At 38.7% G+C, this 16508-nt stretch overlaps 1 protein-coding gene across 1 annotated transcript in view; it reads right to left on the reverse strand.

The window, feature by feature from the left end:
* Window positions 1-10758, reverse strand: part of SLC30A8 (solute carrier family 30 member 8) — a 36483-nt gene extending 25725 nt beyond the window's left edge. The window contains exon 1 of the mRNA XM_059901867.1: window positions 10688-10758. Coding sequence (XP_059757850.1) covers window positions 10688-10758 — 71 coding nt within the window. The remainder of the gene's footprint in view (window positions 1-10687) is intronic.
* Window positions 10759-16508: the final 5750 nt, after the last annotated feature.

The following is a 16508-nucleotide window of genomic DNA, read 5'->3' on the forward strand; positions in this document are numbered from 1 at the left end:
GTGATTCAGACACTCACTATTGCATGGCAACACTCTCCCTTTCTTCTGCACAACAACATTGTTAATAGATCATAGCACTTTTTCCTGCTGATTCCATATGAACCCTCAGAAACCTTCTTAACACAGCTTTGCAGAAATCTCTACCAATCTATCAAAGTTGTAATGAGAGTTAAACCTACTTATACTTCCAAAAGCAGGCAATGCCTATCAGTTCTATTCAAATATAAAGCATTTATAGAAATATAGAGCCATTTATAGAAATACAGAATTTCACAAATGCAAAGATTGTAGATAACATTTAGTCCAACCCACAGTTTCTTACCTGAAGTAATTAAGATTCAGAGAGGTGAAGTAATTAAGATTCAGAGAGTTTAAGTAATTGCCTGAGGTCAAATGGCCAGGAAATGGGAGAGCTGGGACTCCAAGCCTAGTGTTTTTTCCACTATGCCCCCACTGCCCCTCTACCTGAACATCGGTACACCTAAAACCAATTTTTACTGATGCCATGATCTTGAACTAATCAGATTTGTATTTTTTAATAAACTTATTAGAAGACATTAATAAGATTCTTAGGAGTAAGAACTTTACATTCATGACTTTGAAAGGTATAAAAATGGAAATAAATTATTTTCCTCCACTTGAAGAGTTACTTTGTCTTATCACCATCCACAAAAAGATCTGATGGTTTTGGCTTAAATGATGATTATTATTACAATTCTAATTATCCTTATATTTGGGGGGTTTTCCTGAATAAAATAACATACATATTCATTATAGAAAACCTGGAATTACAGAAAGGCACAAAGCAGAGGGAAAAAAAAATCACTAATAAATTACCAGCAAGAGACAACTATTATTGATAGTTTTTTGTTTAGCTTTGTAATAAATAAATACTGTTTTTACTTAGAGTCCATATTAATTAGGATGTTTTTGATAGCAAGTACAGAAAACAAAGCTCATGCTAGGTAAATTAACAAATGGGAATTATTGGTTCTGCAACTGAAAACATCTAGAAGTATCAGGCTTCAGCCTGATTTATCAAAGCTCCAGATCCATTGCTCTGCAGTTCTCAACTACTCTTCAACCTCAGGCTGGTTTTCCTCATGTAGTGGAATAGTTGCCCAAGATAATCAGGACAGTGTACTTGTTTTTTATTATACAGCGAGAAGGAGTGTTCATTCTCCCAACTGCAAAACAGGGGTCCTGAGTTGCATGCTGATTTGGCCAGCCTCTGTAGCCAGAGGACTATGGATGTGCTAATTGGCTTAGACCTTGTTACAGCCAGAAGATTGGCTAAACCCAACAACGCTGACTCCTGGAGCTGAGAGTGGGGTAAATGCTACCCAAATCACATGACTGCAACTCGGTGGGGATGGGCTGGAATAGATTGTGGATGAAATGACAGTGTCACAATAGGATTCCACCAAAGATACAGCTTTGGAACCTAATTTTTAGCTGTGTGTATTGTTAACATTTTCTCAATTTATTAAATATTCTATATCATTAGTTTAACATACAGAGAGCATTATATTTAGTATAGATATGTCACAACATAAGTAACTATTTTCTATTATTGAACAATTGACTCTTTTCCAATTATTTGGCACCACTGTGATTCATATCCTTATAGTTATCCTTTGGTAAATGTATTATTATCTCCTTAAAATGCAATCCTGAAAGGGGAATTACTTGGCTAAAGAATATCTACATTTTGGGCTTCCCTGGTGGCACAGTGGTTAAGAATCCGCCTGCCAATGTAGAGGACATGGGCTCGAGCCCTGGTCCGGGAAGATCCCACATGCCGCGGAGCAACTAAGCCCGTGCGCCACAACTACTGAGCCTGCGTGCCACAACTACTGAGCCCCCGTGCCGCAACTACTGAAGCCCGAGCACCTAGAGCCTGTGCTCTGCAACAAGAGAAGCCACTGCAGTGAGAAGCCCACGCACAGCAACAAAGAGTAGCCCCGACTCGCCGCAACTAGAGAAAGACCGCGTGCAGCAACAAAGACCCAACGCAGCCAAAAATAAATAAATAAATAAATTTATTTTTAAAAAAAGAGTATCTGCATTTTTAAGGATTTTGATGTATATTGCCAAATTGGCTTCAGAATGTTTTTGCCGATGATGTTAATAGCACTCAGGATTTTGAGCAATTCCAAGTAATCTTCATATTGGAATAAGAACTATTTGGCAAGAGGCACATAGAGTACTCATACCTATAAATTTTCACCTTTGTAATGTGATACATACCCTGATAATAAACAACATATATAAGGTAGTAGTGTTAGTCACCAATGGTCATCGACTCAGAGGAGCCAGAGAACTAATAAGAAAACATGGTGGAGGTTTCCTTTTTCCTTGTGCTGAGAAGGCAGTGTGAGCAGGACAGGGTCACCAGATATTCTGGCATTGTTCATATGACCACTCTGGCCATATGAAGCTTTACTTTATTTTCTATTTTTCGTGAATCTTGTGGGCAGAGAAAACCAGGTGGTGAGTGACTGAGAGAGAACTTATCCTGGAACAGTTTAGGAGGCAGACCAAGGCAGGAATTCCACCAGGGGAGCAGCCTGTGAGCAATGCCACAAGAGGAAAAGTGCAAGAAACCTGGCCAATTTTTACTTTTAAATGCTGCTACCTTGTCCTAGACCTAAGATTAACCAATTTGGATACATTTTGAGCTGAGATTGTTCCTTGAAGCACTAAGCCAGAAATCCAAAACAAGACTGAAATTGGATACAGTGTGTTCACATGTGTATGTATGTGTTTTATGAGGGGAGGTGGGAGTCCACCATCTTCGCTGGGCTCCCCAAAGGGTCTATGATTCCAAAAGAAGTTAAAAAACTGAAGTTAAAATATATTCCTCATCATCTCGTAAGAGCAAAGTGGTCTAAGTGTCTCTAGATGCAGTACAGGCTCTTGATCTGAAAAGTGATGCAAATTCTAAGAAGAATTTTAAAACGAAGGTTCTAAAAAGCAAATGCTAGAATGCATCAAAATATGAAATGTGAATTTACTTTCAAAGAATAAATCACCAGAGGTCACCACACACTCAAATATGGCTGCCGCTTTGAAGAGTAGGAGCAATAGGCCAGAGCAAAGAAACTTACTGTAGCATCAAAAAGAAAAAACGGGGAGAAACAGAGAAGAAAAATAGGGAAATATTACAAAAGTTGATGTCAATAGCCTAGAACTTAGAGTTCCTCTCTTAAAATAAGAATTATAAAATGGAGCTTTATTTTGTGATCTTGGAGAAGCATTTTTTTTTTTTAATTTTGTATCTTATTTTTGTCTGTTGGTAGAAGTCAAACCCCTTTGGTTCTATATCTCTTAAGTGGAGCTGGTAATATTTTTCACACTCTTACTTCCCATGTTGACTATATAAAATCACTTAGTTTTTGTACTTTCACATTACCTTTCCCAAGAGCCTTAAATCACTCCTCCTGTTGGGAGAGGAGATAAAATCTTAGGTCCCGCCATGCATTTCCAACACTTCATGTATTCATTCGTTCAACAACAGTATTGCATGCCTGCACCATCAGAGGTGCTAATGATACCATGCCTTTGAGACAAGCAAAGTTCTTGACCTAAGAAGCTTATATCCGAGCAGAGGGGAACACAGCAAACCAGTGGATAGTAACAGAGGCTGTGTAGTATCATGGGCAGTGACTGGGAGAGGAAAGGTGAGGCTACCTGCAATAGAGTGGTAGGGGAAGGCACCTCTGTAGATGATATCTCAGCAGTAACTTAAAAGATAACCAGGAGCAGACCCACATGAAGGAGGAACATCACAAGCAGAGGGCATTGCTGGTGCAAAAGCCCAAAGGCAAGAAAGAGCTTGTCTTGTTCAGAAGCTTGTCTTGAACAGAAAGGAAACTACATAATGGGCACTGTAGCATGAAGAGAGAGTGAAATTGGATGAAGTCAAAGAAGGAGGCAGAAGTCGGGTCATGCAGAACTCTGTGGGCCATTGTAAAGGGTTTCATTTTCTTCAAAATGTAAAAGGAGGAAGTTGGAAAGTTTTGACTAGGGAAGTAACATTATGTGGTTCACATTTCTAAAATCATTTTGGGTGTTGCTTGGAAGGCTAGAGTATAGTGAGCAAACTGTGGAGACCGTTTATTTGATTAAATGTTATGAGGGAGTGGGGAATAGAAGTGTTCACCTAACAGGTGTAACTTCTTGTCCCAGACCAGCTATCCAATGTTCCACCCCTTTTTTAAACAGCTTTATTAAAATATAATTCATATACCACAAACCCATTTAATGTATACAATTAATGGGTTTTAGCATATGTACAAAGTCGTACAACCATCACCACAATCTAATTTAGAACATTTTCATCACCCCAAAAAGAAATTCCATATGCAGTAAATCCCCAGTCTCCTTACACACAATCCTACCTCAGGAAATCGCTAATCTTATTTCTGTCTTTATAAATTTGCCTATTCTGGACATTTTCTATAAATGGAATCATACATTATGTAGATTTTGTGACCGGCTTCTTTCACTTAGTGTAGTGTTTTCAAGGTTCATCCACGTTATAGCAAATATCAGTACGTCAGTACTTTATTGCTTTTTATTTCCAGATAGTACTCAGTTGTATGGATATACATCTAATGGACATTTAGGTTGTTTACATTTTTTCAGCTATTATGAATAATGCTGCTTTGAAAATTTGTATACAAAGTTTTGTGGAAGTATGTTTTCATTTCTATTGTATGTTTTCATTTCTATTGTTTTTCTATCTGTGGAATATTGAACTCATAGAATAAGTTGGAAAATGTTCACTCTTATTTTTTGGAAGAATTGATATTAATTCTATTTTACATCTTTGGTGGAAGTCATCAGTGAGACATCTGGGCTTTCTTTATGTGAAGCTAATACAATCTCTTTACTTGTTATTGGTCTACTCAGATTTCTATTTCCTCTCGAGTTTGGTAGCTGATATCTTTCTATGAATTTTTCCGTTTCATCAAAGATTACATGCATTTTATTTTATGTGATTTATCTTTAAATCAATTAAGAGAAAAAAGGAGAGTAAATATTCTGTCTTTTGTAATTATCTACATAATTACCTTTACTGATGCTGTTTGATTTTTTGTGTGTTGACTCCAGTTAATGGCTGGTGTCATTTGTTTTAAGACTGAAGAATTTCCTTTACTATTACTTGTAAAATGAATCTGCTAGCAAAAAGTTCTCTCAATTTTTATTCATTTGGGAATTTCTTTGTTTCACCTTCATTTTAGAAAGATAGCTCTGTTGGATAAAAGTTGATTGATTGGCAGGGTTTGTTTTTTCTTTCAGTACTTTAAATATGCTGTCCCACTGCCTTCCAGCCTCCTTTGTTTCTGATAGAAGTCAGCTGTTAATCTTACTGAGAAACTTGCTCACGATGAGTCTTTTTTCCTCTTACCGCTTTCAAGATTTTTCTGTGTGTTTTGCTTTCAATATTTTAACTATGATGTGTGTGTCAGAGTATAGATCTGTTTGCCTTGATTCTTCTTAGAGTTTGTTGACTATCATGGATGTATAAATTAATATTTTCACCAAATTTTGAAATTTGTTCCTTTGAATGTTATTCTGCTCCTTTTCTGCCTCCTCTCTTTCTGGTATTCCCATTATGTATATGGTAGGACATTTAACTATGTACCACATTTCTCTGAGGCCCTGTTAATTTGTATTCATTCCTTTTTCTCTCTGTAGTTTATGCTGCGTAACTATTGACCTGTCTTCACAGTCACTGATTCTTTCTTCTGCCAGCTCATATCTACTGCTGAGTCCCTTTGTTCTATTTATTGTACTTTCCAACTTAAGAATTTGGTTCTTTTTTTATAATTTCTATCTATTATTACTGATATTCTCTATGTGATGAGACATTGTCATCCTGCCTTTCTTTAATTCTTTAAACATGATTTTCTTTAATTCTTTGAACATATTTATAATAGCTGCTTTAAATCTTTGAATGCTAAGTTCAACATGGGGGTCCTTTCAAAGGCCGTTTCTATTACCTGCTCTTTTTACTGTTTATAGGTTATTCTTTCCTGTTCCTTTGCATAGGTTGTCATATTTTTTTGGAAACTGGATGTTTTAGGTAATATATTGTATCAATCCTGAATACTGATCCCCAGTGGGCTTGTTATTGTTGCTGCTTACTTGTTTGCTTTTTTATTTGGTTAGTGAATTGGCTTGTCTAGTTCAGTGGAGTATTTTCTTTGACATTCCCTGCTGTGTAGCCTCTATTGCCATTCCTCAGAGAGTGCAGCCTTGGACATGTGCACAGTTATCCTTACCTCCCCCTACCCCCTTTCCCAGGGATGGTGATCATTTTCATCATGTTTGCTTTGACTGTCTTTTTCCATGCTCTCACTGTTAAGCTTCTGGCTGCTCTGCCTGGGTTGGTATCACACTCAGCTCTTGTCCTCCTTAATCACTTGCTGATTGCTCTAATGTTTTCAGCAGTATCCTGAGGCATAAATTACAATATTATCTAATTAAAGTTGGGCCATGTATTAGTCTACTCTAGCTTCTATAGTAAAATACTACAGACTGGGTAGCTTAAACAACAGAAATTTATTTTTTCGTAGTTCTAGAGGCTAGAAATCCATTATTAAGGTGCTGGAACATTTGGTTTCTGGTTTTGGTGGTCCTGGCTTGTAGATGGCTGTCTTCTTGCTATGTTCTCACATGGTAGAAAGAGAGAGATCTCTGGTATCTCTTCCTCTTTTATAAAGATAGCAGTTCTATCTATCAGGACTTCACCCTAATGACCTCATTTAACCTTAATCATCTTAAAGGTCCTGTTTCCAATATAATCACGTGGGAGCTAGGGTTTTAGTATATGAATTGTGGAATGACAAAAATGTTCAGTCCATAAGAGCCTTCTTACAGGGATAGTATTTGAGGCTAATCTTTGTGGCTTGTGCCAACTCCAGGAGGGCTCATTTTACCTGTCTTTCCCTAGCTGTTTCTGTTAAACTTCTAACTGGTCTACCATTTAGCTTGTTGCTCTGATGAAGCAACCAGCCTGCTCTTGATTGCTCAACAGCAAAATCCTCATTGTTTTTGACACTGCCCTTATGCTTGAAATATCCCATGTTCTGTTCCAAATAAACTTTTAGCTGATGTATCATCAGTCCTCTAAGGGAAAGATGCATAGCTCTCTGTTCTTATAGCCTGATTCTCCCATGGGCAGAACCTCTGCATCACTGCCCCAAAACTGAGAGAAGGAACAGTGACCCACTTATCCTGGAGTGCCACCTCTGCTCCATAAGTGGGTGGTGAAGAACCTCACCCTATGTGTGAGCCAGGGCAGGGGTGTTCAGGAGCTTGCTGCTCCTGGACTGTGAGCAGAGACTGGGTGAAGGAAGGGGGCCCCAGTCCTCTTGGCCATGTCTGCATTGAATACAGGTTCTATAATATGGAGCTGGGGCCATTAGAGATTCCAGCAGCCCTTTGCTCTAGGGGTGAACTGTAGCCCCAGTTGGAAGCTGGGAGAAAAAATAAATTTCTGTTGTTTAAGCTACCCAGTCTGTAATATTTTACTATAGAAGCTGGGAGACAGAGATCCCTGTCTTTTGGCCACATCCAACCAGAGTAGAACTTCCATCACAACAAGCTTGGAGGGGAAAGAGGTTAGTAGGGCAGATTATGGCTCAAATGCCACAGACTCTTTTTTTTTACTGAGATTTAGTAGATTTTCTTGAATAAATCTCAGTTTGCTGTATACCCTTAAGACAATTTCCAGAGACTAAACTGTTGGAGTTTTTTTAATATTATTTTTACCAGTAAAATGGTAAAAATGTTTCACTGGGGAAGGAGGTCCATTGAGCTACTTACACCACCATTCCAGAAGTCCTGCCATCCCAAACACACACACACACACACACACACACACACACACACACTTTAAGGCTTCACATTGAAAAGATTCCAGTACTTTGTCCCTACCATCTGGCCCTGCCCTCACATTCCCTGCACTTCTTTAATATACAACTTGGGAAAAAGAAAAGCTTGTTTCCAGTACCAAGAAAACCATATTGAGTATGTAGGTCAACTTTATACAACTATCTCTTTGCTACCATGAGCCCAAGCATAGGGAATCACATCACTGGAAAGAGAATTGGAGGGATTGGTGGGGGAGAGATTACACAATAATACCTACAGGGCCTAATATTACTACTTCCTGTGGGAAAATGTCTCTAAAATTATGTCCAACAATTCCTGTCATCTTATATGCACATGCCAGCAAGAGATGGAATCCACTGTGCCACCCCTTGAATCTCAGACTTGGGACTTGCTTTAACCCATCAAATGTGGTAAAAATGGTGCTGTGCCAGTTCTGGTCTTAGGCTATCTGACACCTGTCAGCTTCCACTGCTGCTCTCTTGCTCCCCTGAACTGCCATATAAAAAAGTCCAAGCTAATCTGATAAAATGAGACACCACACAGAGAGAGAAGCCATGGGAAGGAGAAAGAAGACCAGTCAAAGCTAACACAAAGACCCCAGACAAGTAAGTGAAGCCATCCTTGACCTTCTAGCACATCCCAGACACCAGCAGAATGCAGCCTCACAAGCAAACCTCGGTAACTCCACATGGAGCGAGAACTGTGATTGTTGTTGAAGCCACTGCATTTTGGGGGTACTTTCTTGCACAACAATAGATAACTGAAGCACTCTTGTTGTGTAATTAGAGAATACATATTCCTTCTAGATAAGTTTCTTAACAGGTGATAGCAACTTAAATAGAAAGCTGATGATAAGTAGAAAAAAAGAGAAGGAAGGAGAAAAGAGAAGGACCTTCAGGGGACAAAGTTACCTCTGAAATAGAGATAGAACAAAATATATGAGAAAGGAGATTGGGAGAGGTGAGGAAAAGTGAATTAGTGAGGGGATCAAGGTTCATATGAGCTCAGAAGGAAAGAGATTAAGGACCCAGGAGGCCACATGGTGAAAGTGTGTGTGCAGGAGACGGGGAGGGGAGCAAAATTCCCAAACAGGAGGCATGGTCCACATCTCAACTCTGCCATAATTAGACATCCAACCTTAAAAATGGCATTTATTCACTCTGGAATTCACTTTCCTAACTGGTGAAATGAGGGATCAGGATAAATAATCTCACCTAGGTTCAATTGTTTTTATTTGCAAAGAAAATAAAAATGAGTTTGACAGTTTTTATCATCACTGTATCCTGAAAACCATACCAATTCATGAGGTGAATGAGACCCTATAACCATAAACAGTTGGCTTTATTTGCATAGCAGAGTGCTAATGGTCTAGTTTCATGAGAAGGGAAATACTGCTATTTTAATAATGTAGAGATGCTCTATTAATAGTGTCCACAGGGTTAACAATTTGTTGTTCAAAATTTCTGCCTGACCTAACGTGAGGCTTTGTCGTTTATGATCTCAATAAATCACATCTAATATTATTTTCTTAGAAAAATAATTCTTACAGTGTGAGATAATAGATGTGCTAGACTCTTTGTCATATATATTTTTTAAGCAAAGTTATAAATATCCTAAGAAAAAGTCCCTTTGCAGTTGCTTAAACATTCGATGCTGTCAAACACAATGCCGCTACTCTTTGGAATATTAATTTGTTTTCATGAAACACACAAAAACATTACACATTTTATTAATGGGTAAGTATTCTCTTAAATTCTGCTTCTAACATGAATTTATTTCAGATTCTCATTCATTTATCTATGTATTCTGAGTGTGTTTCTCTTTGCTCCCCACTTGGATTGAATTCCCCAGATGCACCAAAGTCTCATTCTTATTTGTCTCTGTCTTTACCAGGAAATTATCTCAGTCAGGAAAACTTTCCTAACGCTACTTCCTATGTAGGGTTTCCCTAACCCTATTCTAACTCCTTTTTATTTTTTCAGTTCTCAGCCTATCACTTCTGAAAAGCTTTCTCTGACTCCCAAAGTCCAGCAAAGACCTAGGTTCCCTTGAGGTATCCTTACTGTATACCCCCAGAATAACACACATGCTATTTTGTAATTGCCTGTTTCTTATATGCATTCCACATTAGACTCAGGCTTTCAAGAGGACAGAGATATAGGACTAGGAATATTTTAGTCTCCAGTATATATACACATGTTCAATCAATTACTGTTAAATAAGGGGGAAATGAATGAATATATTGCACATGGCACTGTAGGAGATAGTAAAAAGAACTAGAGCTATGTAGAACATTAAGCTCAGCTATATTTATTGTAGGTGGGTATATGTGATAATGATATTATATACTTAAGAAAATAACAATTAACTTAAGATCAGTGTGACCACAATTTGCCACATAGTTGAAAAGCCTTAATTCTTTCTAAATATAATTTAATAAAATTTACTATCTATCTTAAAAGTGTGAATAATTGAGGAAAAGAAAGGGAAACACATCAGATTGTGTATGTCTGTTTTTTAGAAGAAAATCTACAGATGAAAAATATACTAATAAAATATGTCCTTCGTACACTCAGGATATTTAAGGAAGCAAATCAACTATACAGAGTATTGCCTTTTTCAGGATAAGAATTATATAAGTTGGCCAACAGTTTATAAAATTTTATAAAACGCCCCCAAGTTGCAACAGCAAAAGTTTCCAATTCTGAAGCAGTAGGCTCTAGGGACTTAGTGAATACTCAAGACAGAGAATTGTGAAGCAGCATCAGATGTCTGTTACCTGTCTAGTGTGAAGGCGTACATCTTGGTGGCTTTGTCATTCACAAGATAAGTTCTTTCAAGAAACTCCATGGTGGCCAGGATAGAAGATGTTGGTGTTGGTGGTGGTGATGGTGGTGCTGTTACTGTGACGACGGCTGCTGCTCTTTAACTCACTGTCCAGTCTTGGAAGCAAAACAGCATTACGATTATTCACACACTTTCCAAAGAAAAAATGAAAAGGCTTCTGGGATTACATTAACAAGCCTCCCACGTCAATGTTCTTGATAGATCTGCTAAAACTACGGTCTGTTTGGAATGTTACCTGGCTTCATTCTCTCACCCACAGGAACTACCTTCCTGCAGGTAGGATCACATGACGTGTGTGTGTACGCGCGCGCGCACTTCCCACGCCATCTGATTCCACTGTGCTGTCTAGGAGGTAGAGGAGCTCAAGGGTTACCCGCTAATTGCTGATGTAGGGGTTTGGTCTTCAGACCACACCTGGGTGAGCTCAAACAGCTGCCTTTCTGTACACTAATATTTTTTCCCTCCCTTATTTATTTTTTATTTTTTTGGCAGTGGGTGGGGAGGTCTCTGAACCTAAAAGCATTTCTCCTAGGATTTAGTTCTAAAATGCCCTCTAAGCAGCTGTCAAGATTTACTTCTCTTCTCCTAGGACCATTTGGGGGTTTCACTACTGAAGAGAGGACATGGATCATTAGGTACTGAAGTCTCTAATCTGAAACAGTTCCTGGTGCAGCAGCTTTGAAACCCTTTTGACAGACAGGAGAAGGGCAGTCTCAGCTTCTAAATAAATAAGAGCCCTCAAGCACAAAAGAACCAGAATGAGCTGTGTTCTCCCTGGCCAGGGTACCCTCTGCTGAGGACAAAAGACCAGCCCAAGGAACCCCTACCAGGCAAACCCATCACAACTCTTAGAAATGGGCTCGTCTGAGTTGATCCCAAGAGACCTTCAACCCCCAGACTCCTATGAATTTTATTTCATTACAAAGAACTTTCCTTTCCAAATAAGAGAAAGGACTGTAGTCCAAGGACAACAGCCTCGACACACAGCAGGCATTTACATGTGGGCCAAAGAGCATCCAAGACCTATAGGGATGCATGCAGGGGCAGGTGAGTGCAGAGAGGAGAAGAGGGCGTAGACCCTCCACCTCTGAGTCCTCATTTCCTTCTTCATCTGTTGACACTAACTCCCTAGGGAGAGCACTCAGAGTGGTGTAGTCCTGGAGTAGCCCAGTGGCCCAGCATCTTGGAAATCTGCCCATACTGCTGAGCAGAGATCACCCACAATGACCTAGTAGAATAAATATTGTCTCCTGGAAGGAAAGTGGGGTTCAATGGCAATGGCTGTAGGCAGTGAGGGGAGAAGTCACCTTTGGCTGAGCGTGAGAACGCCAGGTCTTCTATCATATCTGTCGTGAAGCTGTACCTCTTGTTGATTTTAACATTTCAAACTCTCTCCCCTGGAACATAAATTCTTAGGTCTTTTCGTATGGCCCTATTGCCTACCTGGTCATTAACTTTGCTCTGACAGATGAAAACTGGAGAAATGGCTCTGGGAGGCCATTTTTCTTTGCAGGAGAAATTCTGGGTCTAGTAAAGTATTTCCTTCTCTTATATTCTTACTCTTAACTTCGCAAAATAATAGGCTATTCTGTGGAGGCAAAAGCAAGAAACCAGAAAAGAATTACTAATCTATCATGTGACGTGTTGCCATACTTTACAGCTTGAATCAATTGTGAGTAGTTTCTAGCACATAATAAGAGAAAAATAATTCGAGTGAATGAGTGTCAAAAAGTGAAGAAACTACGTAAAACCAGGCTGAAATCCATTAAAGATTAGTGCAAAGCAGAGGAGATAAGTATTATTTAAATGCAGGAAAGAGAATATTTGGCTATAGATTTCAACAGGGGAAAAGCAATCTGGAAGTTTGAGGTTCCACACCACAAGTTTGGTCACTAGCCCATATATAGCTGCACATATGTTTATGATTCTATAACTATGAAGATATATACTATTGATAGTTTGTTAATGTGAATTGTTTGTGAGACGAGGATAGAGTGAGGATATATGAGAAGGGCAGAGTAGGGCTGATATAGACAGAGTAAGGTGGAGATGGGAAAAGAGGAAATGGGAACTCAAGCAAAAAAGGACAAGAAAAAAAATGTATTCTATGATGTCTCCTGTTTATAAGTTGAAGTATATATATATATATATATATATATAAAATTGCCATTTTTGTAGACCCAATATAGTCTAAAATCAGCAATTTCATATGATTCTACTTAAATATATATGCACACATGTATACATACTTATAAAATGTATATGTGTACATGTGTGATACATTTAAAAATAAAAAATTAAGTGTGCATGCTTTAAAACTATAGGGAAATTAGGTACTATTTTCCTCAAAGCTTTGTGAATTTCCAAGTGCTACCCTTGGAGATAACTACTTTACTGTAAATCAAAGCTTCTGGTGTAAGAGCAGGGAACAGTGGATTACAACAAATAAAACTTTTATGTTAAAGAAAAGTAAGTTTTGCTACTACAAATTTAAATGTAAAGTTACGATAAGAATTGTAAGCATGTTATGTTATGTAAGATACTCATCTGTTGATTAGCTTATCTTATAAACCCCTTTTTAACTGCACCATCATGCCCTTTCCCCCCAGTATTTTGTCAGCACAATGTTTATGAAAAATTACCCATCCTCCCTGACTAACCTTTGGCCCACTTTGGCATACACAGCCCACCAAGGGCTACTGGCCCAAATCAGACTCCACATGAGTCACAAAATATGTATTCAGAAAGCAATGCAGATCAAAAAAGAAAATCCCCTATCTTGTTGACAAGTCAGTTTTGGTCGGCATTTGCTGCTCATCCCAGTTTCCTAGGCAACCAGCTTCCAAACCGTCCTGAATTACAGGTTGTCCTCTCTGCCCACTCTCCATCACAAGCTTGTAGCAACTGAAGGGGCAACACAATTTATAATAGTTAACTCTGGGAAGAAATATTCTGTCAGCCACAAGAACAAAACTGACACAACCAAAGATCTCGTTCTGCTCCCCAGTGCTGACTATTGTCGACAACAATTTCTTAATAGGATTTTACAAGTGGTAGCTAATACGTGTGCAAAAATAATTCACACACATGTCTTACACATAGTTTGCTATTTCACTTGCAGAAAGGATGTGTGTATTTATGCAGAACCATTGTAATCATCCCTACACACTAAAGTACTGAGTTCTCACTATTTGCATTCCCAAAATTTAAACTCATATTTCAGGAATACTTCATCTTGTCATTGTTTGCATATGACTATTCCTTAAAAAGACATTTGAAAACGTGCTTGTTTTAAGTAATAAGTGTGGATTCTCATCCTGTTTGTATCTTTCTTGTTTATGTGTAGAGGCCATGGAGTGAAGTGGTTTAATGTATGGACTTTCAAATGTACAGACAGACTTAGTTTCAGTTTCTGGTTTGGCCATTTTCTTACATATATGACCTTGAACAAGTTGCCTGACCTCTATTGTTTTCAATTTCTCATCTGTAAAATGGGGACATTAATAGAATCCATCTTACAGACTTCTTGTGAAGAGTAGAAGAGATATTGTGTATAAAAGTTCTCAGCGTAGTATCTCAGCGTAGTATATTGTGTATAAAAGTTCTCAGCGTAGTATCTACGCAATTTTATCTAGATGTGAGTTGCTATGTACTTGGCCATGTCTAAGTATAATACCTTGGCTGTCCCTGAGAAATTGACCCCAGCCTTAGTAGAGGCTAAGAATTACTCAAGGAATGAAAGTAGAGGTTTCTGAAAACAAGACCTGGGAACTTGAACCCGCCATCAGCTGTATGACTTTGAGTAGCTGCCTCAAATTCTCAGGGCTCAACTTTCTCAAATAATAGATTTGTGCCTGCCTTATGCTCCCCACTTGGTAGTAGGGTGCCATTCAGAATGTGTCCTCAATAAAGAGGACACAACAGGAGAGAAAATGCAGACTCAATCAGTATAATCACCTACTAAAGATTCTGGACTTACGTATTCCCACACAGACTATAAAGACATTATTTCTAAGTTGGGTAACATTTTCTTAGCAAGGTGGCTTTATGGTTATTACTACAGTATGAGCTTTTCAAAAGTTCCACCTAGGAACTTGTAAACAAAGACACTGGAAATTTAATTGGATTGTATTTTAAAGAACATTATGAAAATTTCATTTTAATCTAAAGTGAACATGTATAAAACAGACCATCTGATATTTCATACTTTACTTGAAAATGGACTGAAAGCCATCTGAGTTTTATTTTCTTCTTGATAAATTGGCACTAACTCTTTTTTTTGCGGGGGGGGGGGCATTTTTATTTTTAAAGAGATTGAGCTACAGAAATGTTCCAGTGCAAATACAGCTTGTATTTGTTGAGAAAAGAAAGACTTGACAAAATATCAATACTAAAACAATAAAAGAAATATTTTATTAAGGCTGATAGATGCAAATAAATAATATAAAAATAAACAGTGTTTTGGTGGGGAGAAATATTGGGGCTAGGTGGTTAAAATGTTTACGAAGTGTATATTTTATTGATTAGTCTCCATGCCTCATGCTTCCTTTTCCAAATATTCTGCAACTTAAGCTAATTAACCCTTAAATGCACCTTCTGAGCTAGATATAGTTGACTGTGTCTTGCAAACTCCAAAGCAGTTTTCTGCTGACTTCATATTCTCACCACAGTATGTGTCTCTCTTCTTTATTTTATTTACATTGGCAAGCAAGAAAAGGTTCCAAGGACCTAAGCCATGATTTTAAGGCATTGGAATAAGAAAGGCAGACAAGAACACGCTTCCTAATATTCCAGCTCCTTGATCTATAAATGCACAGAGCATCACTGAAAACCAAAGCACTGAATTCCTGAATTTAAAAGAGAGAGGGCTTCCCTGGTGGCGCAGTGGTTGAGAATCTGCCTGCTAATTCAGGGGACACGAGTTCGAGCCCTGGTCTGGGAAGATCCCACATGCCGCGGAGCAACTGGGCCCGTGAGCCACAACTACTGAGCCTGCGCGTCTGGAGCCTGTGCTCCGCAACGGGAGAGGCCGCTACAGTGAGAGGCCCGCGCACTGCGATGAAGAGTGGCCCCCGCTTGCCGCAACTGGAGAAAGCCCTCGCACAGAAACGAAGACCCAACACAGCCATAAATAAATATAAAGATAAATAAATAAATGATTACTAAAAAATAAAAATAAAAAAAATAAAAATAAAAGAAAGAGAGAGAGCACACTCTTGTCATTATCTGGAATGCCACCATTTAATTTTCATGAGTACAGTTTCCTTTCCTTTAGTGAAAGTCTTGAGGGGCTGATGATTCATCTTAGGCAAAGGATTTTCACAGCAAGTCCCCAGATGACTGCCAAGAGAGCAAAGGCATAGCTCATCTTCTCCTCCGAATCTCAAAGCCTGGATTTATTTGACTCGAAGCTGACAAGCCTGCTCTCAGGAGGTAGTCCAGGAGATAAGACAAAAGCTGCCTCGAAGCTTTCCTCTGAAAGGCCGGGCCATCACTTTTTATGTCAAAGCCAAAGTGCATCAGAGGACAGCAGCAGGGTTTTCTGCTTGGAAGCACAACCACAAGACATCACAACTAACTCACCTCTTCTTTCGGTATCAGTGAATTTGCATCCAGTGAGGCCACATTTTTAAATGCTGCTAATCCAACTGTAGCAAATTTCACCACCACCGCCAGGGGATGAGTTCTTTGAATTTGCATCCAGTAAGACAAGTGAGGCATCATATTACCTTTTGCACCCCAAGACTCTCAGT

The sequence above is a fragment of the Balaenoptera ricei genome, chromosome 17, assembly GCF_028023285.1.
Source record: "Balaenoptera ricei isolate mBalRic1 chromosome 17, mBalRic1.hap2, whole genome shotgun sequence".
In the NCBI taxonomy this organism is placed as follows: domain Eukaryota; kingdom Metazoa; phylum Chordata; class Mammalia; order Artiodactyla; family Balaenopteridae; genus Balaenoptera; species Balaenoptera ricei.